Below are 24996 nucleotides of genomic sequence, written 5' to 3' on the forward strand. Positions count from 1 at the left end.
TACAGGTTTGGAACAAAGGATGAAAGAATTTAAATTTGTGGGTGAATTATCCCTCTAAATATGTCTGTAAGTTGGTTACTTGAGTACATCTGTAATCATTAGGGCCACAAGGGTTTCTAGTGACATATATCTCTGCATATTCTGTTATTGATTTGGAAGTCATTTCTACATTACGCAGATGGGATCTTAGACCAAGGCACATCACAAATCCTTGGCATTCTGCTTCATACAGATGGTACAGTGTTTTAATGAATGTTCTCCATTTTCTTTCTCCAGATTAAACTTTAAATGTGAATGCCCTTGAGGCGCAGAGACGGATGTATTACATCCTATTCCAATTGTACTTGAGACTTGTACTTTAATGTTTATCAGACGATTTGAGTATGAAATCAATTAAATAAGCCTCAATATAATGCTGCAAATATATTTTGAGGTGACAAATCTTCAGATGAGAAGCCTTATCTAAACAATTTAACCAGGGCAAAAATATTCAGATATTCAGTGCTTTCTATCTTGCATCCAATCATAATGCAGCAGAAAATGGTGGCTTGCTCCTTTTGTGTACATGACAGAGTCTCAATGTGAACGACGGGAGACAGGTTTCTCTTGAATTTTAATGGTGTCTCTGATGTTCTGATGTTTATCTCTTTGCAGGTTGTTCTATATGTCTGAACAGCAATGGGAAAGGGGATGTTTTTTCTCCAGCCCTAGCAACATGCACTGGATTGGTGGATATGACAGCTCACTGTGCCTGCGATTGGCTGTTATTATGGACCATTTTGAGCAGAGAAATTCATCTCTTGCTCTACTGGGTGTGGGTTGCTGTAGGAGGCTGCAGCAGAATGTTGAAAGCGCTAGCAATTCAGTTTGTTTTACCTCCATAATAGATATAAACGCAAAAGGCGCTAGAATGAAGCATGATTTCAGATGGTGCTCATGCAGTTTAAGTAGCAGTCACACATCACATTCATTTCAGACAGCAGATGAGATCCGAGTTTAGTATCAGTGAGACAATTATTCAAATAATTAGTCATGCTGATAATGAATTAAATTGGAGATGTCTACAGGCATGCAGGAGTCAGCAATTTATTTGCAGTTTCTACTCTCATTAAACATCAAATCATTTTTAATGCATGCATACTGTAACTAAAGCAATAATGTGGTCCTTATCGAGGTACATTCATGTCAAGCATATTATTATATTGTGGAGAGGTGAGCTCTGCAATGCAGTGCTGAACACTTATCATGGATAGTAGGTGCAATGCAGAGAAAAACCATTTGGTCTTCTTAAATTCAGTTGTGTCCTGTTGGCATCTTACTTACTTGGATTGGTTGACAAGAAAAACAGGACTTGGATTTGACCACGTATTGAAAATTGAGCTGTAATTCAGTATTTTGAGTAATCTTTTTTTTTTAGATGAGTCAATAATAGAAAAACAATACACACGACCAGCATTGATTAACATGATGCATCTATGACTACTTGAGTTCTTTTTTCTGTCTTTTTATTGTTGTAATTATTTTGGCTCTTGTGCAACTGCTACATAGTTATTCACATTCAAGATATTGTCACTCAGGATACAGCTAAAAGTAATAAAAAGAAAAGAAAAGAAAGGAAAAAAGGCAAACAAATGAATTTAAAAATACTGCCAGAGACAATTTATGGTCCATGTTCTGAATCGATCACGGAAACACTGATTTGGTAACGTCACTGTTGTTTAAACCACAAATTCAATGTGCATAATATGACAAGAAGAGCACTCATATATTGTTGAGAGAGCAAAACATTGCTTAACAATGTCATGGTTACATTTTACCAAGAAAAACACCGTTACATTTAAGTGATCAGTAGTGTTTTTCGAAAGTCAGCCTAGCTAAAGAAAAAACATTCCATGTCACAACGGCAACGCCCATAACAGATTGATTTATTGTTAACAATCACAATTTTGGAATAGCAAATCAAAACGAAAACTGCTAAATTATAAATAAACAATATGAAGCCAGTTTACTTTTCAATTATAGGAATACATAACATCCAAGATATAAGTTAATAAAGTCAAGCTATTGTATAAATACATCACCAGCATGCACAATATTGAATCATTGATAGTATCGTTGTAATTATCTTACACTGACAAAACAGTATACTTGGCATGTGCAAAAATAAATTAAACACAGAAGTAAACCACAAACTTTTAAGCTGCAATATTTTTTTTTAAAACCAGATCAGTTTCTTTCTTTTCCCTAACCTGTCCTTCAAAAAAGTGAATGGTTCCAGTAGTATAAGACTGTAATGAATATATGACAATGACTGAACTTTATCTGTTTTGGTGCATTCAAAAGAACACAATTTTATTCAACGTACTTCCATCTAATAGCTATTTAAATTGAATTTTCAGTTCAGTTAATTGAGGACGATTTCAACAGATCAACTTGTGACTAATACCGGAACCATTTAATACTATTTTTACCCTTTGAACACCATCTTACCCTCTTTTAGAAATGCTTTTCTACTACCCAAAACATAAATAAGCAGCATCCCTTTGAAATACATCAGTCCATATGCCAGTGTGAGGCTGCCATTCCCAACCAACAACGACCGTTTCCGGCTGATTGACTGACATTTCAGTGGGGTTTTGGCAAATGTCAAAGAGAACCAAGAAGAGGGAGGCCCATTCAACTATATATATTTCTGTATATATTCAAACTAGTACTTCAGCCCCCCCTTTATCACCCTTGATATTTTTTTTTTCTTTTAACTCGTGGAAAAATAAAGAACTGCTGCTGCAGAGGAAACCATGGCAAAAGCTGCTGCCAAAGTCCACCAGCCATTTCTTATGTTTCTAGATCGAGAACTTGTCTACTTTTAATTGTTGCCCTCCCCGCCCTCATCATCTTGCTGGTCACTCGTCCACAGCGTTAAGTTGTCTCGGAGGAGCTGCATAATGAGGGTTGAGTCTTTGTAGGAGTCCTCATTGAGGGTGTCGAGCTCGGCGATGGCGTCGTCGAAGGCCGTCTTGGCGAGATGACAGGCCTGCTCCGGAGCGTTCTGGATCTCGTAGTAGAAGACTGAGTAGTTGAGGGCCAATCCCAGCCGGATGGGGTGAGTGGGCTGCATGTGCTCTTTGCTGATCTCATGAGCTTCATTATAGGACTTCTCAGAAGATTCCACCACGGTGGAGCGCTTCTCGCCGGTGGCCACCTCGGCCAAGTAACGGTAATAGTCTCCCTTCATCTTCAGGTAGAAGACCTTGCTCTCGTGCTGGGTGTCGCTGCAGTTCTTGATCAGGAAGTTATCCAACAGGTTGAGCACGTCTTGGCACACAGCCTCCAGCTCCTTCTCAATCTTCTCGCGGTAGGCCCTCACCATCTCAATCTTCTTCTCATTGCCGTCCGCGGATGTCTTTTGCTCGATGCTGGAGATGACCCTCCAGGATGAGCGCCGTGCGCCTACGACATTCTTGTAGGCAACGGACAAGAGGTTCCTCTCTTCGTTGGACAAGGCCTCGTTCAACTCGGTTACCTACAAAGGAAGGAAATAGAACGCTGTTTGAGAAAAGCAGCTAGCTAATAACAAGTTTTTCTTGTTACAAAACTCATTTACCAGTAAAATGAACATACAATGCTTCATTTTTCCATTACATAATGATAATATCCACAGAGAGCTTCATCATCTGGCTGAATGCATTGTGCAGCCATGAGCTCGAGCTATATGCCAAGTGCAGTTTCCATGGCAATCGTCTCATTTTGTACAGTAGTCCAACTCTATCTAGTGAGATGACAGAGTGCTAGCGCTACACAATACACTAGAGGTGAAATCACTTCAGCCGAGAGTGGGGGCAGGGGCGGGAGTAGAAATGTTCCCACATACCCTCCAGGGCAACTGCAGTGTAAGTTAACACGATCGCTGTGCGGCAATTCATGTGTTACAGTGGCCTTCTCTCTGACCTTTTCTCTTGCCAAACTGGGATGACCATACTACGGTTTGATGATGTTTCATGAGAATATATCGTAAATCACTCATGTCAACCACAGATCTCCTTCTGATGAAAATGTCAGAACTTCTTTGTGGTGCAATTACATATTGGCACGGATTAATTTGTTTTCTGTACTTAAGTGAAAAGGACTATATGTACTCTCTCTAAATAAAGGTTTCAAAACGGCGTTTTCACAGTGATGCCACAGAAGAAACATTATGGGTTCCCCATAGAACCTTTTTTTTTTGGAATGGAAAGGTTCCATGGATTTTCAAGAACCATCAAAGCCAATAAAGAACCTTTATTTTTATATTAAGCGTACCAATGTGCAGTTTAACACTTTTCAAATGCCACATGCCTCAGATCAAGGTTTCTGGTTTTAGCTTCCAGCTACAAAAGCTACATTTATTCCCTCAAACTCTTCAGAATACAAAGACAGCTTAAAAAGATCAATAGAGATCAGAGTAGAAAACAGGAAAACTGGGTAGGACAGGGAGACAAGACTCATAATGAAACACAGGCAGGAGGATATGTAAGGGTTTTATTTAAACAAGCGTATTGCTATTTCAGTCTGGATACACAGGTTCTGTGCAACAATGATTTAGCATTCCTCTCACAGACAGATAGTAACGGATAGTTGTGGTGGGTGACCGGTAACCTTGTTAACTTGGTAGCCGTGTTGCAATCGGATGCAAGTATTTACATGGATGCCAGCCCTTCACAAATTTAAAGTTTAAGAACTAGCTGGATGATCTCACTCCAGTGTGAAGTTTGAAGCTTGGTCTATTGAGTTGGCCGGACGCATCAAGATAATGAAGGCCCGTGGGCACTTTCCCATTAGGTCTGTGGCTAAATGGGCTTTTATCTATAGAACTGAAGTAACTTTAGAGTCAAACTGCTTTTAAATCTCCCCCACTGATCCATGAAGCTAAAATTGCATACACAACGATCATTGCAAGGATGGAAACCTTCCCTTTTAACAGCCATTTGGGATTTAGACCAAGGTTATATGGCAGTAAGATAATACAACCATTTTAGCAAAATTGATCGGTCTGTCACTCCTCAATTTTCTGGTTCAATAAACTTAATTTAATATTCCACATTTTGGTATTAAATAAATACTTTATTTTATGTAAAACACTGCTAATGAGTGCCAACACATTTGGTCTAGATTGTAAATTAACATATTTTGCACCCTAATCTATTTCCAGTTGCTTTATGACTATTTCAGTATGAAGATCATTTATTGGAGGTCTAAGAATAAAGAGCATTGAGGTAGACACATCAACATGTCATTTTTAATTAAGTCAGAAACATATTACCACGGGTAAGAACCATTCAATCACTCAAGAAATAAGAGATGCTAGACGACACCCCTGCAGAAAAAAAAGCATGATGTCAACCCTTAACAAAGCAGAAACGGAGGGGTCCTCCTAAATCTCCATAAGCCTGTGTAAGAATTGTCTCCTAAATGCCCTCACTCGGATGGGAATTAAGTCAGGATGCCCCCCCACCAAGAAGCCCTAAGGCCTTGAATGTATTCATTATGGTGCCATGTACATTCACCCACTCAAATACAGTTAAAATTTTACATAGAAATACTATTTACTATGAATTAAAGAGATCCCATTACCTTTAATAATCTATAAAACGGTAGGTTTGAAACTAGAAGGAATATCCAATCTGAATCATGGAGCTTACTGCAATATGACAAGGATGGAAGATTCTAGAAGGAATGCTGCTGCCTCTAACGTTGGTTTAGAGGAAACATCTTAATATCTCCCATATGTGGAAAATTAATATGGGAAGACGTAACAAAACTGCGAGGATGCGTGAGGAAAAAAAGGCAGCTGGTGATGGAAAATAATTATCTGATGCATTATGATGCATTTATGACATTATGCTTGGGTAATGAACAAAAATGACAAAACGCCTATTTCTAGTGTAAAATCAAATGCTAGCCAATACACTGCGTTTATGAACATGAATGTGTAGTTACGCAAAGTAGCGATTTAAAAAAAGGATAAAGTACGATATATATATATATAGGCTATATATATATATAGCTATATATATATATATGCATATCATTATAATAAGTATATATATAATATCATTATATATATATATGACCCCCCCCCCCCCCTTTTTTTTTTTTTTTTTTTTTTTTTTTTTTTGTATTTCATTAATGCTGAAAGCGATGTTGAAGCATCTTTTATACATTTGTCATGTATCGTCTCATTCATTTGATTGTGGGCTCGGGTAAATCAGGAGGCACCGCCCAAGATCCAGACAGTCTACACCCGATCCACTGCACTCTCATTAATAAAGCACTGATTTACCATAGATCCACACCCCAAAATTTGTCAAACATCATATTAAAGGCTCCCGTTACATGCCATATTTTACTGTAACTCAACCTATAGCCTATGATCATTCACCATTACCATTTTCCACCAAATGGATCGTGCGTAAAGTATGCATAATATGTATTTTATATTTATTCATGTATTTTTATATATTATTATGTATTTTATGATAGATAGATAGATAGATAGATAGATAGATAGATAGATAGATAGATAGATAGATAGATAGATAGATAGATAGATAGATAGATGATTTAAGGATCGTTGGTCAAACTAAATCATCAAACAAATAAAACCCCAAGGGTAAATTTGAAAGAATGACTTACCGATTTCATGGCTGCTGCCATATCATCATATCTCTCTGCCTGCTCAGCCAGCCTGGCTTTTTGAACCAGCTGCTCGCGGTCAACCATGTTGGATGGTTATGGTTTGGAAGATATTATTTGCTTTTAGGGGAAGAAACAGTAATATTGTATGAGCTATGCAGTGTAATTCAATGAACGAGAGCCTCTCTGCAGCTGTTCCTTGCTGTCTGCGCTCGTGCCGACGGGCCACCCTCGCCCCTCCTCACGCGCTGGAGGGCTACGTCAGGGCTCTAAACGTGGGTGCTATGGCAAGCTGGCACGACATTTATTCCTTAAAACTAACTGGAAGGCCTAGGCATGTCTATTGTTACCTTACTAACACTTTTTAAGGTAACACTATTTTACAATGTTCTTGTCATAGCCTACATGTACTTTAAAAAAATATTCCATAAATGCATAAATTATGACTAATTCTGACTAGTACATATTTCAGGAATTTCTGACTATTCCAGCTTTACTAGTGACTAGTACATAGTACTTATTTTAACTGTAGCTATTTAAGTTGTAAGTGTTTATACTAGTGTTTATAAAAAAAGTATTGTTTTTAATCGGAACCATTATGTGTTTATTAGACATTAATGCAAATTCCAGTTGTTACTTTAAATTTAGAGAAGATAACAGAACAAACTACAAAGAAATATAAAGTAATATTTTGACTATTGATTGTATATGACAGTTAAAACAGTAATTGCCACTATGCTATAGTGTTGGGTCCGAGTACACCTTGTTGAGTCTGAGTCGAGTCCTTAACCAATTAAGTCGGAGTGGGAGACATTTATTAATGCCTTGTCATGTTAATTTTATGTTGTTATTTTTCTCTAAATGCTACTAGTAATAATTAAGACATATATGATTATGAGTCTTGCATATATAGGTATTTGTCTAAGATTAATACTATTAAATAATTAGTACTAGGATAACTACCAGTATATACTACTAACTAGTAATGTAAATTAGGAAACGTTTAAAGAATAAATGTTAAAACGGCTTGCCATACCGGGTGCCTCACTCATGATGTAATAGTCCTTATATGGGAGTCAAGAGGCCACATATCAGCAGTGATGATGATGGCACATCAGACATCTTCTAAGAACAAATGCAATATGGGAGAATGAGTCACCCCCTATTACCATATCTAGCGACCCTCCTGTATGGAGTGGAGGATTTTGGGGGTGACACAATTATAGTAATATTTAGGATAATGTGTCTCATGTTTTGTCCATGCTCAGAAAGGTTATAGATGTGCTATATATCAGACTGGTGGAACAGACAAGCAATTTGGATCTTCAAATGAGTCATTTTATAAATAAATAAATAAATAAATAAATAAATAATGTGTCTCATGTTTTTATATATAGATATATATATATATTTTTAGTATATATTATTTAATATATATTATTTTTTATTTTTTTTCAAAAACATGTAAATAAATAAATATTCCAAACTTTTGACTGGTAGTGTATGAACACTTCAATAAGTGTCAGAATATGGAAGTGTCAGGAATATGGTAAATACATAGAATAGAATAGAATAGAATAGAATAGAATAGAATAGAATAGAATAGAATAGAATAGATGCTGTTTTACCTTACCAGTCAACAGCAGAACAGCAAGTCAAGTTCTCTCCCATTACTGTTGTATTTAGTTTATACAATATCTTCACAATGTTTTTTGGTTTCCTTAGGTTGACCCATGCAAACCTTTTGTTGACTGTAAAGGATTGTCCTGAAAAGGTGAAAGGGACTTGCAGGGTTACTTCCTTGACGATAATGTGGTTGACAGCTAGCTCTACTTGGCACAGTTCAGAACGGATGGCTCAGCTAATCGGCAGGACTGTGCGCGGCAGGACTGAGCCAAATGCACTAGCAAAGTGTTATTCAAGTTCCTCAGTGCTTCAAGTCCATGATGTGAAATCTGTTCTTTCACTAAAGAGTTTTGTAGACTGACTTTACAAAATGGACTTGATTTGATGTGTCAGGTTAATAGCTGATGATGTCTCAGGTAAAACTGATTCATTTGTTCCAAGAGGATTAGTCTGAGGCAGATTAGCTTGGCTACAGCTCTTAATGCTAAAGCTATAGAGAGCATATGGGTGTTTGCTAACCACCTGTCTGCCTACTGAGGGGACATCAGCTGGACAGTCGCAGGCATATGAGAAGACTGGAATGATTGGGCTGGATGTCTATCTATATCCAGATGGTCTCACGGTTGCTACACCAAAAAGTATAGAGAACTGGGAATCCGAAAGGGAAATGTTTGACCCGAACGTACGCCTCTTTGTGGCTCTGTTCTCATACAACCCTGCGGTGATGTCACCAAACCCTGAAACAATGGAGGAGGAACTGCCTTTTGAACAAGGACAGATCATTAAAGTAACAATGGTTATTTATTTATTCATTTATTTATTTATTTGTATCTTCTCATATCTAAATTCGCAATTATTCAGAACTCCATAATTAGTAAAACTGAACTTTTGCATCTCACATGAACCTGCTAAATGAAACACATGCTGTGATGGAAGCCTCAGAGATAGCGAGATGTGCTCTTTTGTAGGTATATGGAGATAAAGATGCTGATGGCTTCTATAGCGGGGAGACCGGTGGCCGATTTGGTTTTGTACCGAGCAACATGGTTTCTGAAATTCCTGTGGAAGACGGAGAGTTTAAACTTCGTCTGTTCCAGCAGGGGTTTCTACCAGAGGAGACGCCTTCCACAGGCAAGTATTTACACTTTTCTCTTTCTTTTTTTTCTTACTTGATGAAACTAGCCATATATTTAATACATTAATTAAACATAGTACACTTGTATGGATTTAGGAATTGAGTTATGGCTACTTTGTACTTTTAATTTTAGCACCCAGCGAAACGTCTAGTGTGCCAGATGGCGTGAAGGTCCACAGGATGGTGGCCATCTTTGATTATGACCCTTGGGAAAGTTCTCCAAACATGGATATTGAGGTGATTGCATTTTCCAGTAAATATGAAAAAAAAAAAAAAAAACTTTTTTATTTGACAACATACCAGACATTATAATAGAATAAACATTGAAATAATACATTAAATGATAATTAAAAATATTATAATATAAAAGTATTTATACATTTTTATGTTTTACTATTACAAATAAAATTAAAATATTTTTAAGTAATATTTTAGATATTTTAAAATTAATACAAAAAGTATTATAAATATTTATTATTATTATGCTTTATTTTGAAATATGTAACATTTTCAAATAATAATCATATATTACATTGCTTAACGGTAACAAGCTGAAAAAAAGTAAAACAATTATATACCTTTTGAAAGGTTGTACAAATAGACAACGAAAATATTTTATAAATATAATAAGTCTGGTCTATTATTAATTAACTAATTAATTCATTCATTTGTTATATTTCTTCAAAGATAAGAATCAGGTCATCGACCTATTATTGTTGTTTTCTTCTTTAGGATGAGCTTCCCTTTCGTGCAGGAGATATTATTTATGTTTTGGGGGAAATGGACAGTGATGGATTTTATTACGTGAGTATTATGACTCTGTTTACCATGATACATTTTTTTTTTAAAGGTCATAAGTTAAAGAATGACTGTTTTATATTGATCCAGGGAGATCTACATGGTTATCGAGGTCTTGTACCATCAAACTTTTTGCAATCACTGCCTTGGGACTGAAGGAAATGAGAAATGAGAAATCAGGAACATGAGAGTGACCTCAGACTGTGATTATAACCCACTTTACTGAATTCAGCTCCAGCTCCATTCTAGCTTCTTTTTTTTTCTTAAACCATATAACGTGTCTTGTTTCCTGTAATGTGCATGACATATTGTGTCGTGTGTCTATAAATGCACTTGACCTTTCCTCTTCGCACTGTGCTTAGCATTAATTATATATGTAAAAGCAAACTGATTTCTGATTACTACAAGAGCTTTTGGAGGCAGCTAGTATATTTTAGCCTTAATGATAACTTAATAATTGTGTTTTTATACTTTATGCATCGTCTTTTCACTGCTGATGTCTTTATACGATTTGAGCTATTTTTGTAATCTCCTTCCTGTTTACAGCAACTGCACTATAGGTTTTGCACACAGTTATACAGTTCAGCTTCATTTTATTACTGTTTCATGAATTCAAAGTCGTTTGATACAACTTTACATGCAAATATAAAGAAGAATGCATTAAAAAAACATTATTGCATTACAATTAGTCATGAAATACAATCTTTAATAATATGTAAAATCACAAGACATTTAGATTGAGCATCTTTGGTTCTCCATAAGGTCGTCCATCGCAGCCAACAGTACACTCATCCATAAAGTAGGAAACACTACACTGTGTAGAGACGTTTAGTAGTGCTGTCTACTTTATGAGTGACTGCACTGTACCTCTGATGTTCCCGCCTCTTCTCTTCACGCTCCAATCGTTTCTTTGCACGCTTCCTCTTATCTCCATGTGCTCCAAATGTTCATTTTACAACTATTTGTTGAAACCTGAAATAAAAAATTTGATCAAAATGATGTAATAAAATAAGCCAGATCATGTTTTAGTATGGTTGGATGTTCAGCTGCATCAGCTTCAATTGTTCATAGTGATTCACTGTAAACCACCAGGAAGCTTAGAGTCATTTTTATTGCCTGTTCTGTAGGTAAAAATGAAATATTACATGTGTAATGAACTAATCTAAAATAAAACTATGCATAATACCTCCAGTTTTGTCGCTTTGTGTAAAAAATGTATGTGAAATTGATTCAGTGTGGACTATTGGAATTGACTATTAAATTTAGGTTTTGTAACTACTAGTTTAAAAAATAATTGATAAGAAAAAGAATTCACTTTTTTAAACATTATTTTCTATTACTAAGTTTTAGCAAATTCACCTAATTATATTTACATCAAGCAGTTTACCATCCTTTACAATTTAGTAGCTGAAAACAGAAATGTAGTCATATTTATCCGATATTTTAGGTTAAACTGAAGAGCAGTGACTTACCAGTTCTCTGTCTGCTTGATCCCGGAAACAACAGCGAAAAGAGAAAGAAGTTGTCGCCTTTTAACACTTTTTAGGCCACATGGTGCAAACCACAGGAAGAGGCCCTTCAGTCGCTGTCTTAAAGAAGCACGAATGCACGCCTATTGGACTACAGCGATATTCGTTCAAAGATTGACTCGAATCAATTCCTTTTAAGGGCATTTTAACCGATAAAAGACTGATCAGAAATGAGAGAAAAAGCCCTTGGTCTTTAGCATACATAAAAATCATACAAAGAAATAAAGAGGAAGTCTACTAAACACGTGATCAGATTGCATCAGGCTTCCACATAGTCTGACGGTGAGGCTTTAAAAACATGATATCCATCAGTTTAAATGACAGCGGTGTTGGTCTGTGAGAAAATATCAGCGGTGGATGATGTTACACTTGTTTTGTGTGTGTTTTATGAATAGGTTCCTAATAACTTGATGTTTGAAGCATCTTGTTTGCGGCACTTGTAGAGCTCTTTCCTGAGGGGGAAGGGTGGTTGCTATGTTGTGCAAAACCACACTGTTTCATCAGCATATTACATATACTTATGAAGGTGTGGTATTGTGTCACATAAATGTCATATGAGTGTATTTTAAAATCTTGACTAAATTTGCATTGTTTTACAGTAAGATGCTGATCAGTAAAACAGTTATAGATATTATATGCATACAGAATTAAACATATTATGAGATTATCAAATGAAAATGTAATATCAGACACTCTTTCTTCTGTGTCACTTTCCTCAGATGCTTGAATTTAAACACTTTTGTCCCAGTCCCCCCTGAGTATTTGGTAGTTTGGTAAACAGGAGGCCGGTCTCATATTTCCCTGAACATGATGTACACGAGATGGACTTGGTTGTCTAGACAACCCAAACCTCAAACTCTCGTTTGACATGCACAGAAGGAAGTGGGGGATGTGCAGATACTTCTCTGTGATGTACAATGATAATGTACCTAGTGTTGTACAAAAAAAAAAAAAAAAAATCAAAATGATTTACAGACATCCCATTATATGTACCTGGGTGATTATAGGCAGTTTTTGGCTATTTTCACTAGTTTATTTAATTTGTCTAATAATAATGTCCAACAGTGTGTACATACTGTACATGAACCACAGGAGAATTCTGTCTTTATTTTATTTTAAAGGGATACTCCACCCCAAAATGAAAATCCCCCCCTGTCGTTCCAAACCAAGCTTCGTTCGTTCTTCAGAACACAATTTAAGATATTTTGGATGAAAACCAGGAGGCCTGTGACTGTCCCATAGACTACCAAGTAATTATTAACAGTGTCAAGGTCCATAAAAGGTATGAAAGTCATCGTCAGAATACTCCATCTGCCATCAGACGTGCAATCTGGGTTATATGGAAGTGACATGAACACTTTTTGTAAGCGAAGAAAACACAAAAATAATGACTTTATTCAATAATTCCTTTGTCAACAGTCTCCTCTGTGTCTCTCCATATCACCGTATGCTCTTCTGTATCATCCGCGCCACAAGGATGCGCTGTTTTTACGTGTATTTAGCTTTGATTTGAAAGAAAACAGCGCATCCTTGTGGCGCGGATTGTTGTTAATTTTTTTTACTATTAAATGATATAATATTTTATCGCACAGCAAAGGGTAAAACAATAAAATCTACACAAAAGGTATTCAAACATTGTAAAAATGAAAATGATAGCACAGTGACATCCAAACCAGGGTCCCGCCATGCCATATCATGCCATAAAAATAGGGGGGGGGGAGGTCATGCCATGGGAGCATATCTTCATTTTTTAATTTCTTTGTGTTAAAGCACCTTTTGTTCTATTTTTGCATTGACATTTAGAGAATATACTGGAAGTGAATTAGATTTTTAAAAAATACATTTTTATATATTTTGATATAATGCAACACTTTGTTCAAGTTTGATATTTGGCCCTTCGTAATGCAAAGTTTGGGCACCTCTGTGATAGTGGCATGATTACAAGTTTAAGTCAGTTCATTTGTATGTGGCCTTCATATAACAAAAAGACAAGATTTGTAATTTGAAGATCTGTCAGTTGTAATTGTAATGTACATGAGACATGAAAGTTCCCGAAGCTGGAAAAAAAAGCCTACTAGTAAATCACTTTATTTCAAAACATTTGCAGCAGTTATAAAAAAAGATTATGAAAGATGAAGGTTGCATCTAAAGGTCAGATCTAGAGGATGTTGTTTGCCTCCCTTTTATCAGACACACAAATCACTCATTGAGCAATCCACTGAGACCAATGGATCTTTTATCAGCTCCATCAACTTGACAATGTTTCGGTGCTACAAACTGTGTCCTATAAACTGTATTCTCACTGTTCAAGCAGTAGGGGTTGAGCCTGGACATCCTTTATATGCCTATTTCTGTACAAAACAAGATTAAGTCCTGAAATAAATTTCATGGTATAGATAGATTTTTTGGTATAGATACTTGAAAAGATGTAATTACTTGAAGAAGGTTTTATTTGTATAGTTGGTTTACCATCTTTGCCTTTGTTATTTTTAATTTGAGTTTAGTTTCTTTGGTTATTGCTGAATGTTTTGATTCATTATATATATATATATATTAAATATATATAGTATATCATATAATATATTAATCATATTATAGTATATATATATATATATAAAGATTCAATCATTTCAATCATTTTAAATACAATCAACATTAACATTAATCAATAAATTGTCATTAAAGTTATCATAAATTAAGATAAACTTTTACACCGCTATCATTTTTACTGTATTTTTAAGTAAGGTATGCATTTTTTGGGATTTCTTGATTTTTTTGTGTTTTAGGCGATTTCTTCATACTTGGTGATGGTAATGACTGAAACATTGTTTGACCAATAGCGTGCGAGTATTGTACATAATCGACCAATCGTAGCGTGCGAGAAGGTGGGATCTACAGAGGAGAGTCAAGCCAATTTGCATAGCCTACATACTGTATGAGGACTGTAGTAGATCACGTCAATATGAAAAAAAAAAACAAACAAAAAAAACAAAGCCGAAACCCGGACATTTTCATAGGCAACTTAGAAATCTCGGCCAAGTCAGCATTTTAAGTAGAGCTTTAATTCAGTAAAAAAAGAAGGTCTAAATGTTGTGTGATCCCACACTGTCTTATATTTGACGCTGTATGGACTTGATTGTTTTAGATATTTAGGATGTGACTGGTGTAATCTGGTGATACTTGTTTTCATTATATTCAAACACTTTAAAGTTTTGCAGTAAAGTAATGTAGCTTCATTTTACTTCATTTTACTGTTGTTATGTTTGCTTACTGCTCCAAAGATGGGCCTATGCAACCACATTATTCATTAGTTAGTGATAACTGATAATAAGTGCTTTATCATGTGTTAACTGAAATCAAGTGAAAGTTTTTTATAGGTGGAGAACATTTTTGTCATCATGACTAGTTTAGAGTAGATTGGATACACTGAATTACTCATAAGTAAGAATATGATTCATCCTAATACAAATGAGTTTTATGGTCTCTAGGTTTTGTGTTGTAAACCGTGAAAAGGGAGGGTCATTGTGTTCTTATAAAATGCACCTCCAAAGTATCCTATCATAAAATACATTCCCCTGTGAGCTGGATTGATCTTTCAGATGGATTTTTTCTATCCAAATATTAAGGATGAATATGCTCCGTTTTTCTGTACTTGCCATTCTATGCATTTTTGCTTGAAGTGCAGGTAAGCGAGTTAAATGGTGTATATGTCATCTTATTTATCATAAAAACAGATTTACTTTTAAACCTGATGCTGCTGAATTTAGGTGTGAGCGTGTTTAATTGTTTTTATGTGTTATTTTTTGTGATGATTTGAGATTTATTTATTGGAAGGCTTGCAAGAATTATAAGTTTACGAAGTGCATCAAGATTTATGAGAATCTGAGAATAAGAGTTGTCAGAATTAAACACCTTTGAAGGTTAGAGGTCCAGTTTAAATCTTTTTAACTGAATGACCTGAACATAGACAACATACACTGGTCATTGTCTGTATTCATGTAATGTAAATGTAATTTATTAAATGTGAATATATTTCATTATCAATATATTACAATATATTACACTACATAAAAAGCTCAGCAGCTTCATCTGCACTGGGGCAAGAATGGTGGACCTGGATCAGAATATACTATAGATGGAGAGAAATACCCTATAGAGGTAACAGGCTATTAAGAAATCCATCTTATTTTTAATGTAAGAACAGGGATGATGCCAATTTGTAATTAAATTGTGTGTGGCTTCCGGTATCATCCACTTCCAGTTATTTTAGCTGTACAAAAATAATCCGTCATGCAAAGTGCTATTTGTTATCAAATTATTTTATTATTTTATTAACATATTTTTAAACACTCTGGTTTATAGTGCAAATAGCTTTACAGTTTACTGCACTTTAATTATTAAAATAGCGGCTAATGAATCAGAAGTCTTGCACATTCACAGAAAATTTTTGCATCGCAAAATAAGGTGGATAGACAGGTTTTATTCCTACAGTTATTTGTGGATCGATAAGAAACTAAGCATGCATTTTTTTTTTTTTTATCCTTAACAGCTTTACATTGTACATATTAAAGAAAATTACAAATCTGTGAAACAGAGTTCAGGAGTTGCTGTCCTTGGACTTTTTTATAAGTGAAAACCACTGATGCATTGTTAAATGTTTGCTACTAACAATCAATACAACAGTGTTTTATCACATGCATCTTATTTTACAGGAATCACCAAGTGCCAATAAAAAATATGATGGCATCATTAATTCTCTGAAAAATATTACACATCCTGGTAAGGTTATTTTATGTACCTTCAAAACCTAATAAACATTTTTTATTGCTTCTTGTTGGATTTACAGCAGTGCTATAGTCACTCAAGTCTGCCGTATCTCTAATATGGGAGGAACTGGTTTGATAATCTATTATTATTCAGACAGGCTATATTTAGAACAAAGAACGGGAACTTCATGACAACTTGTAAAACATCTTTTTTAGGCACCAATGTAACACTTTCAGCTGTATCATTAGACATGCTTATTCTCCCCCATAATGAATTGGAGAGGTACTTCCGCTACCAGGGGTCCCTCACCACACCAGTCTGCTCTGAAAATAATTTGCTGTGTGTATAAACAAGTGAAACTTTAACACATCATAAGAATGAAAGAATACTATATAGCCGTCTTTTGTAGTCTTGCAGCTTTCTGCATTTTCAAACCTGACGTTTTCTGACGGGATTGCCATGGTAAATACACACCGCTCCGTTCAGCTGCGGTATGGGCGTGAAGTGTATTATTCTAGGAGTTATGTTTTTTTGTGTGTGTTGGCACTGCCTTATTTGTCAGCTCTGTTTTCACTTCCCTCTATGTTCTCACTGTCTGATTTATGTTGAGGTTTTACTCGGAAGCAAGTTATGTATCATTCATCAAATAATTCATGGCAAAGAAAACTTTATTGTCAAAATTTAGCCATGTGTGGCTTCAACATGTATCTAACATAAAATTATCAAATATGTAAGGCAGTCAGATAGATGCACCCTCTTTGATTTTTTGGGTGTTTTCTCTTAATAAATGTTCACCAATTGATTATTACTGTTGCCTCTAGTAATTCTGTTAGAGATTTTTAATTTCCAAAATATTTTTGGTTAATTTTAAGCCAGCAATAGTAATTTTCAATCAATAGTTGAGTTAATTAAAACAAGCCAGCACCCAACTAGCTGGGTCAAAATCAACCCAGTGAAAGGTTGCCAAAATAACCCAATTTGGGTTATTTTTAACCCAGTATTTTTAAAGTGTTTCAGTATATAATGAATAACTAACCCTGTGAAAATTATACAGGCTGAACACTTTGTAACATTTATTGCATCTGTTAGAGCTGTGTGGGATAAAAAGCAAGTGTGTTCTCATTGGCCAGATTCTAAGAAGACAGATTATTCATTGACATTCCAAGTTAGGTGATTTGTTATTGGTACTGAATACCTGGCAACCAAAGGAGAATTGAGAAGGAAATGGCAACTTTTAGAATTTTAAATTCAAAGAAAAAAAAACTTTATTTTAAGAGACAGATAATATCAAAAAGACTGGGAAAAACATACGAATTCATTCATTAATTCATGAACATAAACAGACCACTTGTACCTCTTACCATTACATATCCTACTATTAAATGGACTATCAGTTATCAGAATTTTTATTAATTTTATACTCATCCAAAACATGCATTTTTCATGTTTAATTCAAATGAATTTAAAGAGAATGAAAAACACAAATGAAAAGGATATGTTCAAATTAACTTACGTACCAAATAAAATAATCATAGAATATAGCCTATAATATACGCAATTAAGCCTAGCTAAAATCGCTGAAATCAGATAAATCGATTAAAACAGAAAAAAGCAATGCTGAACGTGTAGTGTACGAGAGTGTGTTTGGGCGGTGTGAGCAGGTTTTAAAACAATTTTGGGATGAAAAGCTTTGCTAGACCTGGCAACCCTGATCACTGTAACGACAGTCAGCTGTCCAGCAGTTGATCTTCGTGAGAGTAGCTAACAAGCAGCATGGATCGCTGGAAAGGCAGGCTTGCTCTTGTCACTGGAGCTTCAGTGGGAATCGGAGCTGCAATCGCAAAGTCTCTTGTCCAGCATGGCATGAAGGTGGTCGGCTGTGCCAGAAATGTGGGGCAGATAGAGGTAATGCACCGTTAGCATACACTCGCGAGAAGTAAGTTAAATGTGTATGCACCGCCTGAAAAATCGTGTGTTCTCTTGTCTTGCAGAACTTGGCTGCTGAATGTGTCAGTAGTGGATTCAGCGGCACTCTGATACCATATAAATGTGATCTGTCTGTAGAGGACGACATGTTATCCATGTTCTCCTGGATCAAAGTTCAACATCAGGGAGTTGACGTGTGCATTAATAATGCTGGTTTGGCTCTCCCTGCGCCTCTATTGAGCGGCAAAACCAGTGGCTGGAGGACTATGATGGATGTAAGTAACACTGTAGCGACGAAAAACCACCGACTCCTTTCTGCGAATCGGTTCTTCCCAGTAGCTCATTTTAATGAACCGTTTCAATCGACGGGTGCCTTCGAATAACTTCGTGAAGCTTCGAAACTTTTGGGAATCATTTGTTTCGAACCAATGGCTCGGAGCGCGTGTCAGACGTTCAGCATCACGTGATTTTAGTAGTGCGTGCTCTGAAATGTTTCGGAAGTTCAGTGTCATATTTAATGGTATTTGATGAATTGTTGATTGCAATAACCCTATTTAGAATTATTTTATATATATAATATAATATTATATATATATATATATATATAATAATATATATATATAAACATTTGCAATGGGTTTGTAGAAGTTGTTTTTATACATGTTTTGACCAGCAGGAGTCACCAGCTTGTGGTGTTTTCAGTGAATCATTTTGCGAAGCAATTGATTCAACTGATTCAAAGTTTCGACAGACGTTCGTTTCTCCCATCAACCGAGTCAGTGATTCATTGAAGTCATCACTCTCTCTGACATCTCGACATGCATATTACTTTGCAGTTTTTTTTTTATTTTTATTTATTTATTTATTTTTAAATAAGGGTATTTATTGTAATTGCATGTATCCACTTTTCAATTTGTTGTATTTATAAAAAAAAGTCAACCCAAATATAATTATGTAATAAATACAGTTTTTTTTTTTTTTTTTTTTTTTTTTTTTTTTTTTTTTTTTAGTGTGTATATGATAGTACTGTTGAAAAATAACTTGGTTGACTCCAATACTCCATAATTTCTTATGAACACTCATTGGTTCTGAAAGAAATGGATCTTGAGTTCAGTGAGTTGTTGAATTTATGAAATAAAGAGTTTCACTTTTTGTTTAGGTGAATGTCATTGGGCTGTCAGTGTGCACCCGTGAGGCATACCAGTCCATGAAAGAACGAAATATTGATGATGGTCATATCATTAATATTAACAGGTACAGGAAAGTTTTATTAGACTTTTTTTTTTTTTTTTTTTTGCCTGCATTCAGATTCCAGCCTGTACCAGGTCAGAAAATCTTTTAATATATTTGTGTGTTTCAGCATGAGTGGACACCGGGTCGTCAACAATGCCGATGTACACTTCTGCAATGCTACCAAATATGCAGTGACGGCTCTCACAGAAGGTTTGAGGCAAGAGTTACGAGAGGCCAAGACCCACATACGTGCCACAGTAAGAGCAGGAGGATCAGGATTTGCTTCTGTTGAGCACTTTATATATGTTATATGATTATTGCATGTCCAAAGACTTGTTGGCACTAAGTGTTCTCTTTCTTTAACAGTGTATTTCTCCTGGTTTAGTGGAGACAGAATTTGCCTACCGACTCTTAAGTGAAAACCCAGAAAAAGCTGCTGCTACTTATAAAAGTATAAAGGTATAGACAAATTCTGATTCCTTTCTATTCAATTTGTTGAAGGTCATCATTTACATGTTTAAATATTACAGTGCCTTCAAGCAGATGACATCGCAAACGCAGTGGTGTATGTCCTGAGTGCTCCTCCTCATGTTCAAGTAAGCATCATCGAACACTGGAGAAAACATTATTGTGATATATAGGCAGTTTACATCAGTTTTAGCAGTGTTTAGTAGGTATTACTTAGATTTCATGATTAAATTCTTATATAATGGTTTTCCTTTCACATATCTAGATTGGTGACATTCAGATGAAGCCTGTGGAGCAGCTGACATAAACTGAACAGAGAAACTGGAGGAAGCATCACTATCATCTCAATAGCCCATAAATGGCATAAAATATGAAATGTAGAGCTGACATAAGCCACAAGAATGTCCCATAAACCTTTTATAATAATTGTAATGACTATTATTGTACATATTAAAAAGACCAAATTAATATCAGAGAAATTATTTTAGAAGCACAGAGAGTTCTTTGCGTCATGTACTGATGCAGAATTTATTTTGCTTGACATCATAATGATTGACTTCTTGAATAAACATTTACAGATCTGATGATGCTTGACAATTTTCTGTTCAATTCTGTGCCTGCAATTCTGACCTTTAATGTTTTAAGTGAGATATTGCCTAATTAAAAGAGGTGTTTGTCTTTTCTTCTTAAAATGTATTTGATTAAACTACAAAATCGCTATTTTTTTAAGTCGAAGAGAATAAAAATATTGCTTTACAAACATGGCTGAGGGCATAAGGTATGTCACAGACCCCAAATAACTGAATTTGCAATTGTTTTTATCTAAATAAATAAATAAAAAGAAAACAAACGCTATGTATGGATTTCACTAGTGCATAAAAACATACAGTTAGCATTCAAGTTTAAGACAAAATGATGAAATAGCCTTTTTATTTCCCTATATTGCATTCAATATTGATAATCATTTGAATTCAAGTGCGAATTTCTAATGGCGCTGCATGAACGTGACACTTCCAAACTAGATAGATGGACGAGAAAGTGCTATTCGCAGCAGCAATCCTAACGGTTAAACACGTTTAACTGAACTGCATTTTATTTTTACACTGGAAAATGCGGAGGTACAACATAATAGCAAGCTATTGCAAATAATGTATGGATAGCAATTATTGAATGTGACTGCAAACCCATGAAAATCTCGGACGAACTGACAGGATTCTCTTGTCCAGCTTGGCATGAAGGTGGTCGGCTGTGCCAGAAATGTGGAGCAAATTGATGTAATTTACAGTATGCATTTGTAGCAGAGGAATAAAGGTTTTTGTTCTACTGAAGTTCTGTTTATCTTTTTAAAGTTTTGACAGCACCAGTTTAATGCTTTTAATGTGGAGAAAAGGCACCGTGCACATTAATCATTAATTCTCACTTCATGTTTCAAACAGTAATAAGTCGTAAAGGTTTGGAAGAACATTAGGGTGAGTAAATACAGGTGCATCTCAATAAATTAGAATGTCGTGGAAAAGTTCATTTATTTCAGTAATTCAACTCAAATTGTGAAACTCTTGTATTAAATAAATTCAAGTAGTTTTGTTATGATTTTGGCTCACTTTTAACAAAAACCCACCAATTCACTATCTCAACAATTTAGAATACTTCATAAGACCAATAAAAAAAAAAAAAAAAAAAATTTTTACATTAAAAATGAATTGTTGGAATTTTTTAAATTGTTATTGTTTTACTTTTAATGTTATAACCAATTGTAGCAGTATATTTTTGATTTAATTACTGCCTCAGTTCGGCGTGGCATGGAGGTGATCAGTGTGTGGCACTGCTGAGGTGGTATGGATCCCAGGTTTCTTTGACAGTGGCCTTCAGCTCATCTGCATTTTCTGGTTTCTCATTTTCCTCTTGACAATACTCCATTGATTCTCTCTGGGGTTCAGGTCTGGTGAGTTTGCTGGCCAGTCAAGCACTCCAACACCATGGTCATTTAACCAGCTTTCGGTGCTTTTGGCAGTGTGGGCAGGTGCCAAATCCTGCTGGAAAATGAAATCATCATCTTCAAAAAGCTGGTCAGCAGAAGGAAGCATGAAGTGCTCCAAAATTTCTTGGTAAATGGGTGCAGTGATTTTTTTTTTTTTTTTTTTTTGGTTTTCAAAAAACGCAATGGACCAACACCAGCAGATGACATTGCACCCCAAATCATCACAGACTGTGGAAACTTACCACATGGACTTCAAGCAACTTGGGCTATGAGCTTCTCCACCCTTCCTCCAAACTCTAGGACCTTGGTTTCCAAATGAAATACAAAACTTGCTCTCATCTCAAAAGAGGACTTTGGACCACTGGGCAACAGTCCAGTTCTTCTTCTCCTTAGCGCAGGTAAGACGCCTCTAACGTTGCCTGTGGTTCAGGAGTGGCTTAAGAGGAATACAACAACTGTAGCCAAATTCCTTGACACATCTGTGTGTGGTGGTTCTTGATGCCTTGAGTTCACTCAAATTCTTGAATCGATTTTGCTTGACAATCCTCATAAAGCTGTGGTTCTCTCGGTTGGTTGTGCATCTTTTTCTTCCACACTTTTTTTTTCCTTCCACTCAACTTTCTGTTAACATGCTTGGATACAGCACTCTGTGAACAGCCAGCTTCTTTGGCAATGAATGTTTGTGGCTTACACTCCTTGTGAAGGGTGTCAATGATTGTCTTCTGGACAACTGTCAGATCAGCAGTCTTCCCCATGATTGTGTAGCCTAGTGAACCAAACTGAGAGACCATTTTGAAGGCTCAGGAATCCTTTGCAGGTGTTTTGAGTATTATTATTATTATTATTATTTATTTGTTGAGATTTGTGAATTGAATTGGTGGGTTTTTGTTAAATGTGAGCCAAAATCATCACAATTAAAAGAACCGAAGAGTTAAACTACTTCAGTCTGTGTGCATTGAATTTATTTAATACACAAGTTTCACAATTTGAGTTGAATTACTGAAATAAATGAACTTTTCCACGACATTCTAATTTAATGAGATGCACCTGTAGTGTCAGAACCCAACAATGAAATTACTATCATTATTAACATTTGAGATCTCCAGTTGATCACATTTTAATAATATAATCTTAAAGTTTGAAATGCTTTACAATTTCTTCGTTATAGCCTGCAGTATTTCATGTCACAGGGAACAATGCAGGACGAAGTTCTAAAAACTTGTATAATAATTAACCCAGTTATACCAATGTGCCAGTGTCACCATTTTTGCTTGGTTTGCCAATACTTGCTGTCCCACTGCCAATTTTTTTTTTTTTTTTTTTTTTTTTTTTGCTGAACGTGTCAGTAGAGGATTCATTGGCACTCTGATACCATATAAATGTTATTTGTCTGTAGAGGACAACGTTATCCATGTTCTCCTGAATCAAAGTTCAACATCAAGGCATTGACGTGTGCATTAATAATGCTGGTTTGGCTCTCCCTGCGCCTCTATTGAGCGGCAAAACCAGTGGCTGGAGGACTATGATGGATGTACATACATCACAGAATAAATATGTATTTCTGTTCGGAAAACATGCAGCAAGGGATTGTGTTATGGTAGTCATCTTCATATTTTGCAGGTGCATGTCATTGGCCTGTCAGTGTGCACCCGTGAGACTTAACAGTCCATGAAAGAAAGAAAAGTTGATGATGGTCATATCATTAATATTAATGGGTACTTTTAATGTTTTATTGGACATTTTAGACACATTTTATTGCTACCTCTGCCATGGACCAGAAAATTCAGTATCTTTAAATATCTTACTTTAAGTATGTGTGGACATCCATATTCAATAATGCTGATTTATGATTTATACTTTTATACTGATTATGAATTTGCGGTTATGGCTGTAGGTTTGGGTTTGGGGTTAGAGTTACGAGAGGCCAAGACCCACATACGTGCCACAGTAAGAGCAGGAGGATCAAGAATTAACATGATTATTCAAAATAAACATGTCTAAACACTTGCTGGCACTATGTGTTCTTTCTTTAACAGTCTGTATCTCCTGGCTTAGTGGAGACTGAGTTAACCTACCGGCTCTTAAGTCAAAACCCAAAAAAGGCTGCTGCTACCTATTTAAGTATAAAGGTATAGACCAATCCTGATTCTTGTCCACAGAACATGTTATAGGTCATTGTTTACCTTTTTAATATCTAAAAATCATATTTGCAGTGCCTGCAAGCAGCTGAAATTGCAAACACAGTGGTGTATGTCCTGAGTGCACCTCCTCATGTTAAAGCAAGCATCATCCATCACTGGAGAAACTATTGTGTGTTTAATGCTTGCTGTCACTTCATCAGTGTTCTGAATATGAGATGAATGGGATGTTTTGATGATAAGAATTTGTTAGAAATTAGAATAATCACTGTTCTTTGTTGGTTTGTAGTGATGTAGAATCAATTTGAGCAGCAGTGGAAAAATTTGGCATTGTTTTTTTTTTCCTAGGTAGAATCATGATTTAATGGCTGAATTGTTTAATATAATATTTTTTTTCCTTCCTCTGGTGTAGATTGGAGCAGTAGATGTAACATGAGCAAATACATTGTGACAGTGATGAAGTACAGAACTTGAAGTCAAAAAACTAGTATTATTGTTATTCAATTTACTAGTTTATTTACTAATAATAGTAAATTTGCTATTATTACAAATGTTACTAGACAAAAAAAAATCAGTGCTGATGAAATATAATGCTTCGGTACAAACTTTAGATCTGAATTGGCAGCTCAGCATTGCAGGGTTAGGTTGCATCAATGGTTTTAATCAAACTTTATGATTAAGTTATTGACTTCAGTAACAAAAAAACCCTGGTTACCCTTATTACTT

The 24996-nt window shown here is 35.5% G+C and overlaps 3 protein-coding genes, 1 long non-coding RNA gene and 1 pseudogene across 4 annotated transcripts; 3 read left to right on the forward strand and 2 right to left on the reverse strand.

Moving 5' to 3' along the window:
• Window positions 1–1488: 1488 nt before the first annotated feature.
• LOC109067134 (14-3-3 protein gamma-1-like) lies at window positions 1489–6911 on the reverse strand. Its single transcript, XM_042771021.1, has 2 exons — window positions 6673–6911; window positions 1489–3523 (listed from the first exon to the last, which is right to left on the reverse strand). Exons 1-2 carry the CDS (start codon window positions 6757–6759, stop codon window positions 2867–2869), a joined length of 744 nt encoding a protein of 247 aa, XP_042626955.1. The 5' UTR covers window positions 6760–6911; the 3' UTR covers window positions 1489–2866.
• Window positions 6912–8542: 1631 nt separating this feature from the next.
• On the forward strand, window positions 8543–11422 carry LOC122147687 (RIMS-binding protein 2-like). Its single transcript, XM_042771022.1, has 5 exons — window positions 8543–9085; window positions 9267–9429; window positions 9567–9670; window positions 10166–10237; window positions 10322–11422. The coding sequence occupies exons 1-5, from the start codon at window positions 8879–8881 to the stop codon at window positions 10385–10387; spliced, it is 612 nt and encodes a 203-aa protein (XP_042626956.1). The 5' UTR covers window positions 8543–8878; the 3' UTR covers window positions 10388–11422.
• On the reverse strand, window positions 10808–11973 carry LOC109067139. Its single transcript, XR_002013773.2, has 2 exons — window positions 11704–11973; window positions 10808–11203 (listed from the first exon to the last, which is right to left on the reverse strand). It is a non-coding gene; the product is annotated as an uncharacterized LOC109067139 (long non-coding RNA).
• Window positions 11974–18218: 6245 nt separating this feature from the next.
• On the forward strand, window positions 18219–20738 carry LOC122147688 (dehydrogenase/reductase SDR family member 11-like). Its single transcript, XM_042771023.1, has 7 exons — window positions 18219–18432; window positions 18519–18728; window positions 19613–19707; window positions 19814–19943; window positions 20053–20145; window positions 20217–20282; window positions 20420–20738. The coding sequence occupies exons 1-7, from the start codon at window positions 18301–18303 to the stop codon at window positions 20459–20461; spliced, it is 768 nt and encodes a 255-aa protein (XP_042626957.1). The 5' UTR covers window positions 18219–18300; the 3' UTR covers window positions 20462–20738.
• A 2790-nt stretch (window positions 20739–23528) lies between these two features.
• LOC122147771 lies at window positions 23529–24492 on the forward strand (annotated as a pseudogene).
• The last annotated feature ends 504 nt before the right edge of the window (window positions 24493–24996 follow it).

The sequence above is a fragment of the Cyprinus carpio genome, chromosome A15, assembly GCF_018340385.1.
Source record: "Cyprinus carpio isolate SPL01 chromosome A15, ASM1834038v1, whole genome shotgun sequence".
NCBI classification, from domain to species: Eukaryota; Metazoa; Chordata; class Actinopteri; order Cypriniformes; family Cyprinidae; genus Cyprinus; species Cyprinus carpio.